General features: G+C 39.6%; 1 protein-coding gene across 1 annotated transcript in view; it reads left to right on the top strand.

The window, feature by feature from the left end:
* LRMDA (leucine rich melanocyte differentiation associated) overlaps positions 1-19,498 on the top strand; it is a 607,167-nt gene extending 587,669 nt beyond the window's left edge. The window contains exon 7 of the mRNA XM_038140882.1: positions 17,324-19,498. Coding sequence (XP_037996810.1) covers positions 17,324-17,403 — 80 coding nt within the window. The 3' untranslated portion in view covers positions 17,404-19,498. The remainder of the gene's footprint in view (positions 1-17,323) is intronic.
* Positions 19,499-22,549: the final 3,051 nt, after the last annotated feature.

Genomic DNA, 22,549 nt, shown 5'->3' with positions numbered 1-22,549 from the left:
GCACTTCATACTGTGCCAAGGGGGTCAGTAGGGCAAATCAAGGAGCCAGATGGCTTGCCTCTACCCTAAGGAAGCATACCAATATTTAGCTGGCCATTTTCCCAAATAAAGGCAAGACTGGAATCCACAATAAATGGGAGAGTTGGTTAAAGCTGCATCCTTTTCTTAGATTCACGGCTACAACCTCCTTGAGGCATGAGCTTTTTATACTTTATACTTTCCAGCTTTCTCCAAGTAACTGCATCTTAGAAGATATTAGGGGGGGTACAGCTCATTTTATTTATGGCCTTTGCACAGTAACAAGTTTCAGTTATTATAATCTGACTGAAATAAGAAACCATAATCCATGGATGAAAAGACAGTGGACAAACTCAGTTAAATCCCTAGTACCCTGAGGACGTATATTTTGTCCATTTCTGGTTTTTTATGTTCCCTTTTTTCTGCTGTTATTCCCAACTTTAACTTTAGAAAAGCCAAGCAGTTTAAGTGGCCGGGCCTGGGGAGCTTATTTGTATGCAGCACAAATTTCAGGATCTGTTCCCAAGCCTGTGCAGAGTGAAAAATGGCCTGCATTTTCTTGATAGCCCATGTGGTTGTAAAGAATAAATGGCTAATGAATTACAGATGAACATTGACGCAAATTAATCTTCCTGATGTCCCTGGGTTATATGGCAGCCATTTAAAAGTTTAATCAATACACTAAAGTTGAAAACATGCAGGCACTGCAGTTGTTTGGATGTAATAAACATCAGAGGGAAACGGGAGGCTTGTACCCAGTCCATGTATCATAATGACAGGTATTTATGTTTAATGGACTAAATATTTTTTATTGGAAGAGAGCAAATGTCAGCTTAACTTTGTAAGCCCTGCATTCAACTTTCCTTTGAGGTTGGTGAGAGACGGCTGACATGTCATTGAAAATGAAATGTAAAAAAACCAATTGAGACAAAGCGAGGATAAGGAGCTGTTTTGCCGACGAGATGTTGCTTTAATGCTCTGCAACTATTCATTAAATAAAATGTAAACTCTACCATTTCAAACGTTGCCGTAAAATGGTTTACTAGGGCAGACTTTTAATGGTTATTAGGGAAAACAAGAGCCAACTGCTGCCAAATATTCTTTTCTGGGAAACATTTTATTTGAAAAGTCTTTTCCTGAGTTACAGTTTCAGAAGATTTATAATTATGGAACAGTCATCTCCCCCTCCCCCTTTCTTTTTTGAGACAAAGAAAAACAGAAAAATAACTTTCAGTATAACCATTTGATGGTCTTTTTTTTTCCCCCTTTGAACAGAGTAATAGCTTTATATAAGCTTCCCAGAGACTTGGATATTAATTGCACTTGAATTCAATAAATTTTAGAGCCATGTGTGTCCAGAACTTAACCATCCTTGCTATAAATGGAGAAGGAGGCTATGCAAGATTGCCACAGTCACCAGGCCTGCACAGTTGCATGGCTATGGGAAAGACCACATGAAATTATTTTCTTTATGTCAAGAAAAATGTTGTTACATCATTTGGTCTCATGAGAAGAGAGACCTTTTCCCTGTTAAACTAAAAATTCAAATAGAAAAAGAGAAGATCTTGTACCCACTTTCCGTAATCTGTTTTAGTACCCCATTTTGTGCTGATCTTACCTGGATGGACCCTTGATGGTTTGAAGTGATCTCATAAAGCTTCTGGTAATGTATACTGTGAAAACACATCAGAAAAGGAGGATGGTTGAAATCCTGTGGGTCCCTGTTTGCTTTCTTGGTGATTGGCTTGGTTCTCTTGACTTCATCAACTGTCAAAACTATTTCAAACCTTTAAATAATTGCTCTTAACAGTACAGTGAATCATCTGGTGAAAGTTTGATGACTGCCCTCCTATTTTAAGATCTCCAAGCCTATACCAAGGCTATTTAAGCCAGACAAGTGCATTGGTTGGGGGAGTGACAAAAATTTTATATTATTTCACAGGCAGCGAACATGCTTCTGGTTTGATAGAAAGGGTAGGCAGACCTTTTTAATTTGTTATTTTAACAAATTTATCTCAACTTATTTTTATGTTGCATCAGGTTCTGTTCAGTTAAGGTGGCTACTAATATTGAATTGTGAATTAATCTGTATTTGCCTCAATAATGTTGTAGATTTATGGTGTCATGTTTAGAAGGTATCATACACTGCTTTCTGATGACAAAAAATTGTTGAAGAGCATCTGAAAATGTTGCTCATCTACTTTCCTGGTTGACAAGCTATTTCCATTTTTGAGCAAGCCCCCCAAAAAGTAAGTGTTTACACCATGAAAAGTAAAAGACTGAAATGTGTAAATTGGCCAGACAATCTGTGAAGGTGAAAAACTGTGTGGCACAAGACTGAAACCACATAAAAATGGCCTTTTTTTAAATTCCCCTCTTCTTCTACCCTGTCACATGTCCCAAATACTGTAGCACCTTAATCTCAAGGACTAAGTATGGCCTAATCTGATGATGCTCCAGATACACTACTTTGTCCTGACCCTATATCCTGCTCTAGTGGGAGTGGGTTACTCTTTCCATGGCATGACCACTCCCCACTATGGCTAGAATTTGCCTGGAATGCAGTGCAAGGCAGCTGAGCCACGACTTCCTGGGTTTTGGCCATTAGAAATGCTCTACTGAGTGGTCCTGAGCTGTCTTCACTGTGACTGGGGAAGAGAAAGGTTGGAACCTTGCTGCCTCAATAAAGCATCAAAGACTTAAAATCAGCATTGCAGTGTCCTGCAGAATTAATTTACAGTTTGGTTCAGCTTAAAAAAATTGTCTTTTGTTTCATAAAGCTCAAAGGCAGTTTTCCAAAACTGCTCAAGAGCAGTAAGCTTTAGTGGCAGGAGAAATAAAACAGCAGGTATCTACAGCAAAGCATTAACAAGATTGCACCAGACATAGGTGGTGCTAGTAGAAAATTGAAGGTAAAGAGTGGGTGACATTAGATTGATTCTCTCTGTCAGATGGAAATCTCTCTTTTCAATAACTATTCACAACAAAATATGAATTTCTTTTTAAAATGGTACATTGGGGAGTGCAAGCCACCACTATCCAACACACTACTCCAAAATCAGAAAATTTAATAAGTTATTTTCTTCATCAAACTATTATACTTTGACTAAATTAGTCTGAGTCAGATATTTACAAGAAGCTTGAACTTCAGACAATGAAATCCCTTTTGCTGGAGTGCCTGAATATTTAAGTTCTGTAGAGAGGCTGCTGCTATTATAGGCTTAATGGATAAAATAGACATAAAAAGTAAAAATACCTGCTATAAAATATTTCTTTTAAAGCAAAAAATGTGACAACTCCAAGACTTCACATTTAAAGTGAGCTTCAATTTCATTGAGAGAAAATATCTAAGGATTTATCAATTGACAGGATTATTAGTGATTAAATGTGGCTTTTTGAGAGCACTTTTGTTTCAGTTCAAAGCCATATATGTACTTACGTACAGCAACCTCACACAACTGTCTTGAAGATTTACCAGTCCAGACACACAAATCTACGAGCTCACCCCTTGCCTTAATAAGTAACAATGAAAAAATTTAATAGTGTTTTATCTGTCCATCAAAAAAAATTACTTCTGACTGCTGGCTGGGTGATGTTTTCCAAGGCTGATGCTTACCAGGCATTTAAGTACATATTGTGTTTCAGTTTTTTCCTACATAGTACCAGTGCAACAAAGATGCACAGTATGTCTATCATATATTCAAAATACTTAAATGGTGTTAAAAAACTAATGATCTAAAATTAGTTTAATCTAAGTGAAAAAGGAGATAGGAAACCATGATTTGGTGAAGTACCTTTTTCTTTACTATCTTCCTTTTAAATTCCTTAGAAATACAAATGTGAATACAAATGTGATGTTAAAGGGTGAAAGCAGTTTGAGAATAATGCCAGTCGCAGCCTTCTTAAACTGGGAGCCACAGTCCTGACAGCTATTAAAAAAATAAAGTAACTTTTGGGTTTGATTTTGTATAATGAGCACATGACAAAAAGGTTTACTTCTATGTTATCCTGCAGGTGTAACTGCTGTCTGTCAATTTATCCTGTATTTTATTTTGATGATGAGAGAACACTAGGGAGAATAAAAAATTCTCTGGGAGAATAAAAAATTCTCTTCATCAAAAACCTTAACAGGAAAGAAAAATGTCTCAAGACGATTTCATGTATTGGTGGTTATTTGTGATGGTTAAAAGAATTATCTGAAAACAAAGAAGTCTTTCACAATGAATCTAAACACAAAAGCTTTAATAACATTTACATCTGTGTATCATCCATGTCTCCAAATGCAAGTCATGAATAACACATAAACTAGAGTATATAGGGAACAGAAGTGCTAGCACATCATTTAAAATCCAACACACCCCATCGTCAGTGGAATCAAATACACAGCAGGAATGGTTCCAGTTGATAGACACACAATGAAGTCATTGAAAATGAAAACATATTAATTATGTTCCTAAAGGTTAAGAGAGGAATGGCTGAATTCTCTAATCCTCGACTAATATTAGTACCCCAAATACATGCAGAAAAGTCTGTAATGTTTCAAAATTTGTGGAAAATTTTAGTCTCACTTATTTGTATCTCACCCATGACTGACTCTACAGAATGGGGGTAACAGGGGGAAGAGCAGGAAGTACAAGACAAAGACAAAACTGGGGAGAATTATCAACAAAAAAAAAACCCCATGTTCTTGGTCCAAACAAGCCACTTGCACTACATGAGCTAATTGTAAGAATAGACCATTTCTAAACTGCAGCTGTTATGTGCTTAAGCAAACCCTGCTGGGAGAACAGCTTTGTAGAACACCTCTCCTTACACAGACAAATGGAGCGTCCTTTAACAGAGGAATTCAAAGTGCAGTGGGTAAAGGAAATCTTTTCTGCATCCAAATTTTCCTGAGCTTATTACAGGATGTAAGCCTAGCTTGTCATTCTGACATAGGCTTTTCTTAAGTGTTTTCATTATCTTTTTGCCTATGTTAAATCAAAACAACCTGGGGTGAAGACTGTGTGTGGGTATGTTGGGAAATGAGTAAGGGGGGGCTGAGGGGAAATGCTTAGGTTGTGCAATATGAAATGATAGGTGTCGAAAAACCCCACAAAATACCTAGCTTGGTCACGGTCGTTCTCTTTGTATTATATTTTTTGCTTGTCACTGGGGAGTAGTAAGATCACTCATTTCATAGTTAATTTTAGATGTATTCTTTCTCTCCTCTTTTCCCCACCCTCCCTGAAATCCTTATCCAGTCATCTTCAAAACAAAGCTATTGCACCTGGGTTCTCAACTATATTAACTCTGTTGTGCTGGTGTGCTGAGCACCTCTCTCCTTAACGTCTTTATGCTAAAACCCAAATCCTCCCAACAGCAAGGGGTTAATTGTCTGTTTTCAATGTACTTTAAAACTCTCAGCTCTTGGGAATGATGTTTCCATGAGGATTGAATGTAATTACAAAATAATATAGGCACTCTGTCTTATTTTCAGGGAATGATACTTAAGTCCTTGCTGGTTTTGCTGCATGTGTTTATATTGGGGCTCTTCTTTCAGTGTACTTGATGCAAGGTATTTGCAAATTTGAGCCTTTGGGCTTTAAATGTTGTGCTGCTTCTTCTGTTCCTTATTCACTACAGATTAGGTATAATTGATGACCTGCATTTACAGACATGGGTGGTATACAGATGTAAATGTTATTATAGCTTTTATATTTTATGTTCTTTCTGAAAGATCATTTTGTCTTTGAATAATACTCCTGTTCAGATTTTGGGGGGTTTATCTCTAAAAGAGAATATGAAATGGATATTGCACATCGTATATTTCTTAAAAGTAATTTGGAATTTTAGGGTATGGGATTGGTGGTGACTGATACACTGCCTGGATGAGATATATCCCTTTGAAAATAACAGCGCCAGTACATGCCTGCATCTGTCTAACCTCATAATTCACTTTCACATTGGGTTATGGATGTCTGCATTCAGTGAGTCTATCTTCCCTTTAGGTATTATTTCAGCCCTTTGAGATAATAAGGAAAGTTTAATTGCGTTGTTAATTGATTTTTTGCACAACATTATTACCTTGATTGATTGCAGAGTTGATGAAAATGTTAGACACAGGCAGTGTAAAGTATCAGCCCAGTAAGGAGTGGGAGCCTTGTGGAGAATAGATAACCTTGATGTTAAGAGCTATATCCTTCAGATATGTCTTCCCTTGACATATTGATGGCCCTTGAAAAGGGAAAAGCTGATTGTATGCAGAATGCAATCATTAAACCCACTTCAGCTGGCTGTTGATTAATTTGTTTTTTCCTGAAGGATCTAGTTAAAGAGAAGGCCTCACTAGTATCAACAGCAGCCATTTTCCAGGCTTCAGATTATACTTAACCCTCTCCTAGAAGAAAGAAAAATGAGGCTGTCTTGGTATAGACAGGCAGATTGTCTGCAAACATTCAGTCCAACTGCAATTTGGGGATTATAACACTCACTTTACCCCGTTAACTACTGCTTCCTCTGTGACCTCTCCTCCCCTGCCTTCAGTATTCAGCTTTGCCACAGCTAGCAGAAAGTCACGTTTGATGTTTTCTGAGTAAGGCCAGTGTCTGTTCTCAGCAGAGATGCCAACAGGGATGTCAAGCTTGTTTTGCCCAAAGACTGAAATACTTCAGTAGCATATCGCTGCTTCCCAGGAGCCTCTCTGAAAGGACCACAGGGTTCACTGCACACACGTAAGTGGTTAAGCTTTCCTTATCCCTGAAAAGATCTTTCTTGTATAATTTTTGTTATTACTTCTGAGATCTTTGAGGTCTTCTGTAGGGCAGTTTGTGCTGTTCAGCGGTGCCCCAGGCTTAACAGCAGCACTCATGTGCCCTGTTGTTGAATACATTTAACCAAACAGTGGCTGTGTGTGACTGGCTTTCCTGCTGTGAATTCATGTGATGGTCTAATCCCAGACTACCTGCTACCTTCAGAGGACTTTCTGTTTTAATAGCACCCACTCTGAGAGCAAAGGTGAAGAGTATTGCCTAAATGGCCTTCCTGTGGCAGAAGGGCTTCCTTGGCTGCAAAACATTCTTGGGACTGAGGGACAGCTTCTGTCTTAAGCCTTTCTTTTCTTTGTACCAGCAAATGACTCAACACACCCAAAATATATATGCAGCTTTAACCAAGCAATTTAATGCCTCTGAGTGTGGTGGAGATTTTATTCTTCCATTAACCATTTAAAGGATAATTTGTAAAGTAACAGGTCATTGCTTCCTGTTTAGCTTTGTGGTCTCAAAGACAGTCACTCTTTTTTTGTGCTTCTGAGTGATAACAGTGGTCACTGCTGCTTGATTATTTTCTAGCCACATGTGTTTTATTAGGTCCATCGTGAACATTTTGCCAGTGAGCTCCTTTTTCATATGGGGACAGGTAAACTTGTGGCATAGTCAAGTCTGACAAATTTGAACCAGCCAAATAAGTGAGTAATATTTCAAGCTGTCAAAGCAGGTGAACACTGATTAACTGACACACTCCAAAAGCTCTCACCAATAGCCACGCTCTGATGGAAAATGTTTACTAAGCAGAATACTTGTTCAAAAGTCTTTAGTGCTTTAACTAAACTTTAATGACTCTGACCCTAATGGAGGGGTTTTAATGTGCCTCTAGAGCTGTTTCTTAGTCCCCAATTTTTTTATCTTTAGCAAAAGCTTCCATAGAGACTAAAAGTGCACCTGTAAATGATGTTCTACTGGCCACTGTGATTTAACCTTCAGCCCCCTCCCGTTAGCATATTTTATAAGGAGACTGAGGAAAAGGGAAAAGAGTTGAGGATAGAAAATGATGACAATATTTTGGCTTTCGATACTGGAGGCAGGTTGGGAACCAGACTATGGCCAGTAACTATTTAGCAATAGCAGATGGTGCTATATGTCATATAGAGTAGAACAAAACCCTACTAAGAGGCAAGCCCAGACTTAGTCCAGAGAACTACATATTTTCTGAATACTTTGTGTTTGGATCCAGATGCACTTTTGATTACACTTGATGCTAAATAGTAATAGTGACAGAAGAGAGAAAGGAGCTCACCCATTGTTGTGGGCTCTGAATGTGTCTTACAAAGTACCAGATGCCTTCAACTTCTGCTGGAAATCAAGGGAATCCAGGGCCTTGTAGTACCTGCTTCTCAAAAAACACCTATTTTTGTATTAGGAAAAAAAATCATAGTAATATTATCATTAGCAATTACTTAATTCTTTTGTTGTTGTTGTTTCTGAGGAAGGGCTTGTGGAAAGGAGCAAGTAATGGCAGACAAAGAAGGTTCCTTTAACTGTATCATAATGTGACAGCAGCACTATTTAATTATGCTCTTTAATTTTATTTGAGAGACTTTCTTTCCCAGCTTTAAAAATAAAAAGCAACTTGTCTTTATTTCAGATGACTCTCTTGAGAAATTTCAAACCAGTTGAGCCAGACTGAATTTTCTATGGCTTTTTTTTCCCCCTAATGTGAACTCCTGCAGCAGGAACACATTTGAGATCCAAAAGCAAGTTTTACTCATGAGATGAGCCAAATTTATGTCTAAACTCTCCAGAAGGGCTCTGCTGCTCAAATTTTTTTCACAGAAGAATTTGTAATTTTATTGGAATGCTTGCAGACTTTCCGAACAATTATTCCAAAAGTTTGCTTTCTGCCCCATAAATCATGGTACATTTGTTTAATTCTATCACAGTTACTAAAAGAACTTACTTCCCTCTTTTTTCCTCTCGTATTTTACTGCTAATGCAATCTGTGCATGGTTAAGGTTTGTGAAGTATGATTTAATTATAGTCACTTTTTGTTTTCTTAATGACCTTGTCGTTCTTTATGGTTTAGTTCCATTGCTGAGTAGTGTAAGTTTTATTATTAGAATGTAGCCCAAAGAACAGAGCAGCCAGCAGAAAGGCCATTTTTGCATATGTTAGCCAAATTAACTGAAAATCTCCTAAATTGTATGTTGAGTGTACACCGAACAGCTGAACTTTCGTACGCACATGGTCGGGAAGGGATTTTAGAGCCTCCTTTTCCTCCATCATTCCGAATATGTAAAAAGTGTCTCTTGCATCACGTCGGCGGTCGCACCGTTGCATTAACAAAAGTAAGAGAAAGGTGGTTCGAAGCAGCGCTGGCATTTACGCCGTGAATACGAGAGAATAACAAATGCCTCCGACGCTGGAGGCGGCGGTCGCCTCTCCCCCGACAGCATTGCGAGCCTTTTGTTCCGAGCGCTGCCTCGCCACCAGCACACAGCCCGGTGCTCCCCGAGCTGAGCCCAGCAGAAGTCAGGCTCCTGGGCGAGAGGCTGGCTTCTTTCAGAAGCAGCGGTGGCACCAAGGCAGGCGGCTGCGAGCAGCGGTGGCACCAAGGCAGGCGGCTGCGAGCAGAGGTGGCACCAATGCAGGAGGCTGCGAGCAGCGGTGGCACCAAGGCAGGCGGCTGCGAGCAGAGGTGGCACCAATGCAGAAGGCTGCGAGCAGAGGTGGCACCAATGCAGGAGGCTGCGAGCAGCGGTGGCACCAATGCAGGCTCCGCCGGCGGCAGCGGGGCGCGCACAGCGCTGCCGCCCGCCCGCGCGGCTCGGCGCGGCGCGGCGGGGCTGGCACATAGAGCTGCTGCCCTCTAGTGTCCGGGGCCCGCCCGCACAGCGAGCTCGCGGCGGCGGCGGGGTCAGCGGTGCGCGGCTGGAGCCGACCCGCCAGGAGCGTGTACTGCCCTTTCTGTCTTTACTCTGCTGCTCTCCTTCACACCATAGAGGGGAGAATGAGTTACATCGAGACCCAGAGGACTGCGAGCCCATAGTTCATTTCCTCCATCCCCTTCAAGGGCGTTCAGTATATCCAAATGTAAGCATCAGTCCACCCCTAAAATTTGGCACTCTGATGCTTTCTGTGCACTTGGGTTTCTTTGATTACAGTATCTAGCTAACTACAAAATTTATGAGTCTGAGTAATTGAAAAAAAAATCTGCTTTAATTTTTCAACATATTTCACAGCAAGTATTTAATTATAAAGTCAGCATTAATTCTCTCCGTGACAGTAACGGTGCAAAACTGTTAAAGGTACATTGAAGAGACAAAAGCATTTGCTTTGGCCTTTTTTTTATTTGGTTGTGTATTTTTGTTGCGTGCTTTTTGTTTCATTTTCACTAGGAAGAGACATTCCAACCCCCCAACATATTTCTCTGATGATAGTTACAATGAGCATGGAAAGATTCCAAAGAAATCCCAAGCGTAGAACCTTAAATTGTAGCAATGATACCCAGAGGAGTATGGAACTGGTTAATGATTTAAAGTATTATGCCCTAAATGCTCCTATTTTAGCCAACAGTAGAGAATCTGTAGACAGCACATGCCCAGATCAAAGCTGATCATGTCAATGTCATTCAAGGAGGGAAGGATACCCTCCTTTCCCCCTGCTCTCCCCCCTACCCTTTTTTTAAACAAAGTATGACATCTGAGGAACAGTGTGTTGATTGTTCCAATGCCAGGATACGCATAATGGAAACATTAGCTCCAAGATAACTTTTAATCTGTCAGCCTAATGGCTCCTTAATGTGTAGAGGACTTTAAATGTATGTCAGCCAGGGCTGTATAAAGTAATATAGTTTGTGGCCTGAATGGATCTAGATGACTCCGCACCATGACACAATATGGTTTATTATTAAGTATCAGCTCATCAGCTTATTCCCACGGACTTGGACAAGCTTCTCAATTTTCCAGTAACAGATTATGTGAGAAAAAGCTTGCAGTGCTTTTTTTTTTTTTTTTTTTTTTTTTTACTTTTTCTTTCTCCCCCTTCTTCCAAATTACAAGTTTCTTCCCTAGTTGCACTGGGAGCCCTGAAGTGTATTTACAGCAGGCTGCACTTTATCACACATCAGCTTGACTGCTAGTTTACACTGAACATTTATGCAGCTTCCTTGGCCCGGGATGCAAACTTCACATCTTTGTATTCCTATCACCTTCATTGCAAAATTTTCCAACATCCCCTCCCTGTTGACTGCTTTGCTCCCCCCTCCCCTACTCTCACTTCCCTGCATACTCCCCCTTTTTTCCCCCTTCCCACAAAGAGGCCAGTGAGACTTGACATGTCACAGCACTTGTCTGTGCAGGATACTTGCAATAATTCAGTGTGTGAGTTTGCCTTCTGTGATTCCTCTCAGCTCTAGCTTAGGTGTATAATTCTAACACCATGGCTGTAGACTGGATACAGATTTGATTTTGTGTCTTTCAGTAATTTCTTTCAGTCTGAAAGACCATTTTGTGCCCCATGCTGTAGGGTGTCCAGTAGAAAATGTTATCATTTTTCGGCATCCCTGTGCAGGGAGCAGAGCAGAGGTAATTCATCTCCTCTGAATGGGAAGGTTACCTTCCTTGAATGTTGTTACCCTCAGAGAGAGGGGGGAGTCAGGATCAGCAGTTTACTACTGAAGGTATGTCTTCTTCCTCCAGGAATCCTGCAATGGACCACAATCCCTAATTCACAGGCACCTCTTTGGGAGTATTTGGGGACCACTCTGTGAGGACTGTGGCCCTGGTGAAGGAATTTGCCTTAGCCACAGCTAGCTCTGTCCCCAGCCTTCTCAAGCACAACCTCACCCCTTTATGCATAGCTACTTTTTGAGAAACTATGCATCATTTTTGCTTACATTTAGTGTTTCTATCCTCTTAAAAATAAATTAACTTATAAATTAATTTATAAATAATAAATTAATTTATAACATAAGGAACATTAATATTTGTGCATTTGTTATGTGAGCACTTGTGAGTGTGTTATGATAATATTTTAGGGAATTTATCTGGGTTTTGTTTCTTGCTATGGTATTTCAGGTCATTGTAAGATTCTTTTCCTCTGCATTTAGCTGTGGCACTACCAAAGGCATTCTTGTCTGTTGTATTCTCCTCTTTCTGTTGCTACTTCTTCTCTGATTTAAGGAGTCAAGCTCCTGTGTCTTGACTCCAGCTGGGAGCAATCTGGAAATGTGGTTGCAACAAATAGATGAAATGGTAGCAGCCAGAGAGCCCATCACGTTAGCCAGGACAGCTGCAACTCTTCTGTTCTTGTCCTGTGTCACGCTGCAGTTCGTGGGCTCAGTCCTCCCCACGCTGGCAGAGGTTTGTTCGCTGGGGCAGAGTGCAAGTCTGAGTGGATCTCTCTGGGTTGCACACTTGGCTGCTTTGGGGAGTACTTGGTGACTCAGATGATCCTTTGTACCTTTTCTTGTCTTCCAAGGGATCTTCTCAGATTCCTGTGGCAGAGAATTCATAGGCTGGATCATATCCAATAGAAACAAGTATACTGTTTCACCAAAAGGAACTGAAAATATGTTGTCAACTAGACAACTTGTTAAAGTTGTTAGACTCTCCAGGTAGGTAAATACAAACTGAAAACTTACTAAACTCTTGTACAAAAGGGTTTGCTTTTGGGTTGTTGTTTCCTCCCCTGCCCCCCCCCCCCCCCCACCTTTATATATCCCTTAGATAAAAAGATTTTTAAGAGTTTTAAATTAACTTGACTCATGGAGGTGTTTTGCCTAAATCAGTAGCATTATAGACTTTAAATTGTTCATAGATAGGTATTTATTCTCCTCTAAATGTTGTCAGTAGGGAATAACTTTCCTTTATAGGAAGTTTATATTAATATTTAAGGGAATTTCACAGCTTCTGTTCATTAATTGTAGAATATGCCCAAGTGCCTATGAAAAAAATGATAATAGCGTTGATATTTCATCCTGAAGGGTCTCAAAACAATTTACAGATTGGTAGTATAACCACACTGAAATGCACCCAGCTTCTTGGTGGAACATGGCAGCTGTTTAATAGCCCATAGCAAAACTATGCAACAGCAGGTTGTGCAAAAAGAGATGAATATGGATCAAATACAAATTGGCAGTGGAGGATTTAGGTACTGTGCTCTAATTAAAGTTAGGTGAAGTGGAATTCCAGTAGAATATTGAGTCTGTGTACGGAGTGCTACACTTCATCTGACCGCAGCTCCTAGTAGCGGGCCCTGTGGTTAGTCCATGTGAAAGACAGGCAGAAGGCTGTTAACTGAAATGTTCTCCCTGATGGATACTGCAGACCAGTGTTTGACAAACACATTTAATTGTGAATACTTTGCTGCTTTCACTCGCAGAGGGGCTTATTAAAAACATTTGATGTTAAAATGGGTGCCTGGTGGGGATGTTGGGCAGATGTGGCAATAGGTTTGGATGGGGGTGGCAAAATTTTTTGGCTTGACTACTTAGTTTTAGTAATTACTTTTTAAAGAAAACTGAATGCTACTGGAGGAAGCCATGTTGCTGAAAGCTGCCCGAGCTGTGATGACTGAGAGGTGGGTTTTTCCAAATGTGGAGTATTAATGTGGCAGGAAAAAGGCAACAAGATGCTACCCGACAACAATTCCCTTAGATCACTGTCGGCTTGAGATGAATTTTGACCTGTAACTAACTAAGGCTGTATGATCTATAGGTCTAACACTTCCCATTGCAACTTGTTTTTGCCACTTCTGATATGATACATCTGCAAACCATTTTTTTGCTCTAGCAAAGTGTATAGAGGTGTAAAATCACCATAGCTCTCTGCAAAATACGCCAAATTTAAAAGGAGCTAACATGTCTTGAACTTTTTCACATGCTTTAGTATGCATGTATGTATGTATTTATTTATTTGGATAATTGGGTTTTCCCTCAGCTAAGGAAAGGCTGGTGTTGCTGACATTACAATGTGTTTGTGAAGAAAGACTGATACCACAGCACATGCAAGCAACTGCAAGGTCATTACTTACCCAGCATAATTAGAACATCCGTTCCGAAGGATGGAAACATTTAAAAGATAAAGAGTGAATTTAAAAATGATTCTTCCCAATGCAGTTTTTTCATAATTATAGTTCTAACAGCTTGTGGTGATGGTGGAATCAGCTACTTAAGAAAAATTAGAAGCCTCATTCAGGGAAGATGATCCCTCAAGAGACCTTGTGTTGTCATTTCTTAAGAACCTTGAGCAGAAACCTCATTCTGGATGCTGTGTATTGTTTTGATGTATAGGGGGTATACTTAGCTTATTATGGCCAATGCTGGATATTTTAATTAAAAACACAAGAACAGCCACAGATGTATTGTTTTCCTCTCATTCTTTCCCTTGTCTGTGTGCAAAAGAGCAAGTGTACTCGCAGCCCTGCAAAGAAGGAATACCATAGCAGATAGGCAGAAAAAAAGCAGTAGCTTTCCTAAATTCACATGTGACATATCTTAGCATCAAAAATTCTCATTGCAGCACACAAACATTTTGCAGTTCTCTGAGATTTCTGTGGTTGCCAAAGGGAGGTGGGACATAAAGAGGAAAAACAAAGCAAAACAAATAACCATGCCAGTCACCGCATTTAATTTATGAGCGAGATTATTGTTTTACAAATAACCTTCATGATAAACAAGGTCTCATGGCAACATTTTCAACTGTGCTTTTATCAAGGCTCTCTGAGCAGCATGTGTAATATGCCTGGCAATCGAATCACAGCTGTGTGCCTGGGTAGGGAATCTCAGCGGAGACAACACTTCCTTAATTTAAACAATTGTAGGCTGCAGGATTTCAAAAATTTCAGCTGACTTTAACTGTCACTAGCCCAAGCACCTTTATCCCCAGGCGAGCAGCAGCAGCTGGATTTCATTTCCTGCTGCCAGACTGTCCGACATCTTTGCTGAACATCCCAGGAACAGAGCGTCTTTACTTTAAGGATTTTATTCAAGGTGACAGCTCCTCACACTTTAGCGTTCAGATCACCTCAAGTAGCTGAGATATCAGTGAAAATGAGAGCACTTCTCCAGCAAACTCCAAATTTAGATTGACTGAGGTTATCCTTAGGCCTCTAGACCCAGCCTCCACGACAGCACAGGCCTGCCAGTAACTTTAAAACTACAGTGGAGTTTGTAATGATGTCTGGGGAGAAATATTCTGCCAGAGCAGTGGAGGATACTATAAGCGATAGGAAATGATGTCAGATTTAGTTAGGACTGGAGACAGTGTTAGAATATACTTGGCATAATATGGCACCGGTATCTCTGTCAGCATCTCTGTTTTCTGTCACCGCACACAATCCCAGGCCTGTCTGTAGCCCTGACAGTGTCTTTTCAGATCAGGTTATTGCCAACTTGGAGACTGGCTCAGCACAGCACCATACAGCCCCCTTTGTTTGAAGTCTGCCCTTTTGTCATTAATGCACTTGATGTCTATTTAAATCTGATGGTGAATACAGTATCTGTTTTCCTGTCAGGAGATCATTGACAATATTAATACCTCATGTCCTTGCCTCATTTTCTAAGCACTGACACCTAGCTATAGTCTCCAGCATTCATCAAACAGCACTCTCTCACCAGCATCTCTATAAACAGTCTTGCTTCCAGTCCTTAAGAAATGCAGCAGACCTCAAACAAGACTTTTATCAATGCCAGTGAAAAAGGAGTCCAAAGAATGTCGTTAATAAACTGCTCATATCCTTTGCATTTAGAGCTCTAAATGTCCTTGTTACCAACTTGGCATATCTGTTTAGGGAAAGAATAACTTGGTTGTCATTAGACTCTTGTTTAGGAATGCTGTTATCATCTTTTGCATGAGGAAACTGCTTCACTAGTGAAATTACTGAAATTGAAATTATTGAAGAAATCCCTAAGCAGAAGGGGAAAATGATCAGGCACTGCACTGTATGGTCCTCACTGTATTTGTATTATCCTGAAGAGGAATGTTTTTCACAACAAACGACAGGCCAATCTATTTCCCCCCCACAACCCTCATAGGAACGTGTTACCATCATGATGCCTTAGAGAGGAAGAAGAGCATAGGTTTAGATTAATCTTTCGTGATCCATGCCTTCCAAAGCTTTAGTAGCTTATCTTATGTATCTTAACTATATCCAGACACTATACTGGAAAACAATGGCACAGAATATAAAAGCTTGCATAGTTAATTCATACTGCAGGTGGGAACAGTAACAGCTGTGTGAGTTCTGGAAATCTAAAAACAAGAAAGAATTGAGGATCCACTCCTCCCCCTTCTTTACCCTTTATGTAAGGCAGTGCTTGTCTCCTTTGGGATACGTTATGTTTGCCCTTATGGAAGTGAGCTGGATACTGCTCAGTGACTGCTGGATATGTACCAGTGACTGCTCTGGTAAGACACTCCCTAGGCAGAGGAGACCCTTCCACCTTCTTTCTGTTCATGGGAGATGACTTTAATTTGACTATACATGTCTGAGGGCTCAAAGAGCAACTCTGCTAGTCAAATTTAGCATCTTTGAGGATGTTCACAGGTGGGATGTAACTGTGAACTTACGCTTTCACATACCACTTAGTACCACCAGAGGGGATGCTTTTGAATAAGGTAGTGAGATTTGCAGGTATGTGTGTCTCACCCATAGCAGTTAAGGCTTCCTCAGGCATCTTTCTGCATGTACTCACTCTGAATAATGTGCCTTGCCTCCCAAAACCAATATTATGGCTAATTATTGAAAGCATCCCACACGTGCCAATATTTAGCATAATTAAATTGTATCTTGCTCATGGGATGTTGCAATGTTGTTTGGAAAGATACTTTCAAAATGTTTTTATTGACTATTTATTTGTATGTATAAAAATGCTGGAGTCTGGGGAGGCCAATTGCTCTGGCCCATGTCTGTGCATGGCTTCCCATATAGATTTGAGCCACTCACTTCAGTTCTCTGTCACTGAAAACAAGGGTGGTTCTGATGCTTGCAGTATGACTTTGGAAAAGTTTGACAGGTTTTTTCCAGGATCCACATTAAACTGTAATTATTTGCTGTTGGGTTTTTTTTTGTTTTTATTTGTTTGTTTGTTTGTTTTTGTTTGGTTTGGTTTGGTTTTTGTTTTTTTGGTTTTTTTTTCTTTTTGGTTTCATTCATCAGGAAAACTTTTTAAACACATAGCAGGGAGACAGTAGAGAGTACAAAATACAACTTCATCTCAGGCTTTCTGTTCTTTTAGAAGCAGGAGAGAGGTACTCTGATTTAAAACATGCTGTATGATGTTTCAGTGTTATGTAGTTATAGTTTTGAAGATATTAATGGATGTATGTTTAACAAGATAGGTCGTGTAGGTATTTGAACACATTTTTCCAGTGGGTTCAAAGCTGCTGATTGAAATGGTAATACTGAATATTTGAAATGCACAAACTTTCTTTTGCAGGACAAGAGAAAACTGCTCCTTTTCCTCCTTCAAATTTCCCAAGTTATGTGCTTTATTTCTTGTTATTCTACTTCAATCCTAACTGTAATTAATTTCCTTTTTATTATAGGCATTTTGGGGAAATGTCGCTACATTTACTATGGAAAACATTCCGAGGGCAACAGATTCATCCGAGATGACCAGCTATAAAACACAGCGCTGTTTTGTGCCTCTTCAATCCCTCCACATAAGAAGCACAAATCACATCTACATTTTAAGCATGTAACTAAAGTCCTCTAGTGCCTTCTGCTGACTTTGCCAAGCCTGTCAAGATCATCCTTCTATCTTAGTCTGAGTAGTCACATAGAGATTGACATGATTGCCTTTAAGCAGGTCCTATCCACCAGTGTGACAGACAGCTGCAGCCGAGCACCCGGCCTGACAGGGGGAGCACGGTGATGGATTGCCTGGTCCGAGCTGCTCGCAGGAGAGCAGGGGTCACACCTGGGGCTGCACTGAGCCCGCTCCATCCATGGCGCCTCCAAAAGCACCGCGTTTATCTCTGCCTGGCCTGTTGAGCCAAAGTGGATGCTGATATCAAAGTGTTTATAAAAGAGAGAGGCTGTAATTTCAGATGAAAAAGCCCTTATCTGTTCTTATTTTTTTCCCCTGTGAATTAAGTGCTTGTGTTTCTATCATCTCATATGTGCTTACACAAATCCTTTCACAGTTTGGTAGTACACCCACCCACCCCCAAAATGAGCCTAGATGGATTATTTTTTCTTTCAGCAGGGAAAAATATATATCGTGAAAACATTTTGGTCATGCAAAGCACATGTCAGTTTGTATAGAAGCAATTTATATGCAAAGGAAAAAGATTTTAGTAATTTCCCAGACAAACAAATTTTTCTAATTCTTGAATCTCATCTCATTGTTTACTAGCTCTTACCTTCAGAAAAGTGAACATTTCTTTATGTTGCAAAATAATGTCACAGCTTAACTGTTTACACTTGGAAGAAGTCCTCGGTAGTGATATTGACAGTGTGTATTATTCCTGGTTTGTTGCACAGGCTATTTTTAACTTTTAGGGTTTATGTTTAGAACTAAATGCTTAAATTTGGGGAACAAAAGTGCTTAAAAGGAGTGATATAAATCTGCCACCAGATGGGTGTGATTATTCAGAGGGGAAAAAAGTCAACAAAAGTAACTGGTGGAATTAACATAATTAGCAGCTTTACTAATATATTAGAGAGACCATACCTACCTTTTGATATCTGTGTAAGAAAGGCTATTGTCAAATTTTAAGTCAAGAAAAGAAAAAGGCATGGCAAATTTCCTGCTTTTCTGATAAAGAGGATGGACTTATTTAGAATCATTAACTTGTTACTGTGGAAAAAAATAAAGTCCCATACTTCATGCATATATTGTGTTAAATTCTACTTGATACAATGGGATTGGCCAAGGAATATGCAGAAATTCTGACCTCTTGGCTGTTCCAAACCCATTCATATTGATCCCAGCTGAGAGCTATCAGTGCCTAGCTGTCCTTGGTTTGTTTGAAATTACTTGGTGAGATTACTTCATTCACTTTCCTGGTTAAAAAAAAATAAAATACCAGTCTTTAGAAACTGTCTACCTTGGGGGCTTTTATCAGCTGGCATTACAGGTGGAAGTGAACTGAACATGGAAGCCAGTCGTGAAAGCAGATGTGACTGATGAAATAGTGAGGCACTGGCTGAGTGCCAAAGGAAAGCTTGCTGCTGCTCAGCATTTTAGGCCTCGCTCAGTAAATGGAAGCCTTTGCTCACTCTATAAGTATATAATAAATCTTTAACAGATACTTAAAATCACTGATGAGCATAGAACGATCCAGTTCACACGGCTTGTAGTTTAAATGGAGCTCTGAGCTGTTTGATTGGTGTCTGGAAAGCATGTTCTAGCCACTTGTCATGCCTCTTCTAATGTCATACATGACTACAAATGAAAGGCCAATTCACATTGCGAGTCCAAGGAGATACCAGATAAATGAAAACTACATGCCTTTTTCTCAAAAATATTAATATAAATATTTCGGGCACTTGTCATCTGTTTTGGTTACCAAAATAACAGCAATCTTAGTTCCTATCATGGTGTCTGTTTTGAAGCCTCCACGCATTTTGGCTATGGCAATGTTATAGGCAGCAGGATTTGGAATAGGGGTGTTAAGAATAACCTAATGTCACTTTCAGTCTGCTTTCATATATGTTCTTGTCTTTATAAAAGGCTTTAACCCTGCCTCAAACAATAAACAGCACTTGCAAACTGACCGCATGATTTTTCCATCTTTATTTTGCTTGTTTACTTTTCCTAATGTCAAAACCATTTGTATCATTTTCAGGAGTGTTTTTTTCCTAGCAAAGCTTTGGAGGCAAAAATAGTTTTGGAATGAAATTTGAATAAATTCTCTTCCACTTTGGATTTTGTTTTCACTTGGGGGATTATGTACCTAGAATTAAATATGGTAAAGACCTAATTGAAATCTGCTTGAAGGGAATTCACACTAAATGTCTCTGATTCTAGAAAATCCCAAAGAAAATCTGTGAATATTTTTTTTTTGTATCAGCAGCATGGATAGGGTATTATTTAAAAAACATGCATGGATGTGTATTACTGTTTATGCAAACATATTTTTTTCTTTTTAAATATACAGAGCATTGTATTTTTAGATGCGTTCTGTTGAAATTCTGGTTCAAGAGATGGCATGATTTTCACACGTGGGGTTGCTACCTATACTTGGTTTTTTCCTAAGTGGGAACTGTGCCTGAATTTCTTAAATGAACTATTATTTAGCATGATAGTTAAAGTAAAGTAATCTAGGAAGAAGTTCCATTCTCTTTCCTTTGCTCCATCTTCTCCATATGTGGCACATTTTTGATTCTCGAGATTACCATAAATTTGCCTACAAAATTAAAAAAAAAATTTAAATAGGCATTTCAAAGGAACCACTCCAGTCTTATTAGTTCTTTGAGTTGTAACTTCAGTCTTAGGTTCAGTCTTGAGATGACCTTTGCCTTTTGTCAGACATCACATTTTCACAAATGAAGACTTGGAGGCAAATGTTTTTACTAGAAGATGCCTATAGAAGCCATGCTTACTACATTTGTAACTTGATGTGTTGAAAATGTTAATCCCTAACCTTAAAATTAAAAACAAGGAAAAGATCCAAACTAGAAATTCACTTCAATGTCACAAAGATAAATGACCTTCAGTGAAAATCCTGCTGTTGTGGATATACAAACCTAACTTTAGAGCACATTGGCTTTAATTGAATCTGTTGCATGCATAAATGATTTATGGGATTGCTGAAAGTATGTCACCACTGAAGCCACTTTTTTCTCCTTTCTTAGGGCTGAGTCTCACAGTATTTACTCTAGTATTTGCCTTACTCAAACTGTGAGTATCTTTGAAGTCAATGTTTAGCGATGAGAATTAGAGTTACTAAGTTTTGGAAGGCTGATAGGCAGCCCTTTTAAATACATTTGTTCTTTGAGCAGAACATTACTTGATTGCTGAGTGTTCAATTCTCGCATCTTTACAGATGAAAAATCACTGTGTGCTGGTGTACCATTGCTTTCATTTAAGACAGAAGAAAGAAACAAACCTGTTTGTGCTTTTGAAAATGCTTTCTGTAAAATAAAAGGGTTCATTTGCTGCCAGTGGATGTATTAGTATTTTTTATTCCTGCCAACACTAGGAGTATGTTGGGAAATGTTTGCCCCCAGCAGAACTTTGCTGGATGCAGCCTTTGTGGTGAAGTTCTGAATCAGCCCATTTTATACTGACTCACATTGAGTCTTACCACATATTTCTTCTTAATGGGGTGTGATAGTTGGCACATGAATCTTTGCTTGCCCACTTTGGGAAAGTTTACTGTCTTTATTCTGTAGATCTGTCTGTCTTTTTGCTTTGTTAAATGGTTGGCATATGTGAAAGAAAGAGATGAAATTCAGCTTTCCAGAGGTATAACCATATAGCCAGATTGACTCTTTATGTTTGACATGGATTTCGAAGTATCTGTTTGCAGGTTCAGTCTGCAGAATCTGACAGCAAATCAGGTGATAAGAAGTCAGGGGTCTTGCATGGCCTGCTAGCTGTTGTCCTCTGTTCCTGAAGATCTCTAGCTATGTCCTTGTCTGCTTCAATTGCCATCTCATTGCACTGCAAGCAAGTGATGGCACAAAATCGGTAAATTCTCCCCTTTTGTTTTTGAGTGAAATTTTTGCTTCTCTGCTCATACTATAACAATTGAAATGTTTGCTTTTTTTGGTGGTTTTATATCTACACTTGGTAACTGTTACATCTCACTGGCTAGTCTTTTTCTGCTATTTAGTTAAAATCTATTTCCTCTAGTCTTTTCTACTCCTAGTAATATGAATAAAACAAAACAAACAACATATGATTGTGAGAAAACGAGCATTTAAAAATCTTACTATGGGACCATGCCTATGCTAACAGCTCTGAGGGACAGGTGTTGGAGGCACACAGTTTGTGGTAATTGGGGTGGGGCTGGGCCGAGCCTCATCCCCAATGGGCATAGCTGTGAGAAGCAGGTGAGCAGCATTGACAGCAACGAGCCATGGAGTGCCCAGGAGCACTGACCAACCACCAAAGGGAACATAGGGCACACAGGGGCAATGCATTAACATGAGGGGTATAAAAAGCTGGGCTAAAGAACAAGAAGTGTAGATGCCTGGAGTGGTGTTACTCTGGGTTGAAGCTTTCTGATATTGTTTGGTGATACTCACTGTATTGTGACTGTTTCAACTGTGACATGTGCTGTGGCATCTGCTGCAACACAGGTGAGCCTTGTTATTCACAAACACATCTAAGTGGATTGATGGACCAAGATCCTGATTTGAAGCCTTAGAGTTAGCCTGTGAATGTGGACAACTGATGGAGCCTTTGAATTCGTTGTGCCTCTCTCTTGGCTAGAGAAAGTTGTCTTGCCTAAAATGAGTTAATGCTCATTTCTGCTAATGTTATCTAAATACTTTACCAAGGCCTTGGATTATATAAGAGCTAGGCCTGAGAAAAATGGCTTCTTCCAGTGATTTATAACCTGCTCTTAAGAAGTCTTAAGAGTATTTTCTTTGGCATTTGCTATGTGAGAACATTCAGGATATACTCAGCACTCCTACTTCATCAGGACTGGCTGAATTAATATATTTTCCGCATGCAGTTCTAAAGCAGCTGAATCTTTCTAAAAGTTACCTTTTAGGTTAAGTGACTCTGGTGGACTTGCCTCTGGTGGTGTTGTCAACCTGAAGCTGACCCTTCCTTAGAGTTGCTGACAATTAGATTAAGGTTTCAGATCAGG

This window comes from Motacilla alba, chromosome 6, assembly GCF_015832195.1.
Source record: "Motacilla alba alba isolate MOTALB_02 chromosome 6, Motacilla_alba_V1.0_pri, whole genome shotgun sequence".
NCBI classification, from domain to species: Eukaryota; Metazoa; Chordata; class Aves; order Passeriformes; family Motacillidae; genus Motacilla; species Motacilla alba.
The sequence above is the reverse complement of the archived record's forward strand: the minus strand, read 5'-3'. Positions and strand labels throughout refer to the sequence as shown.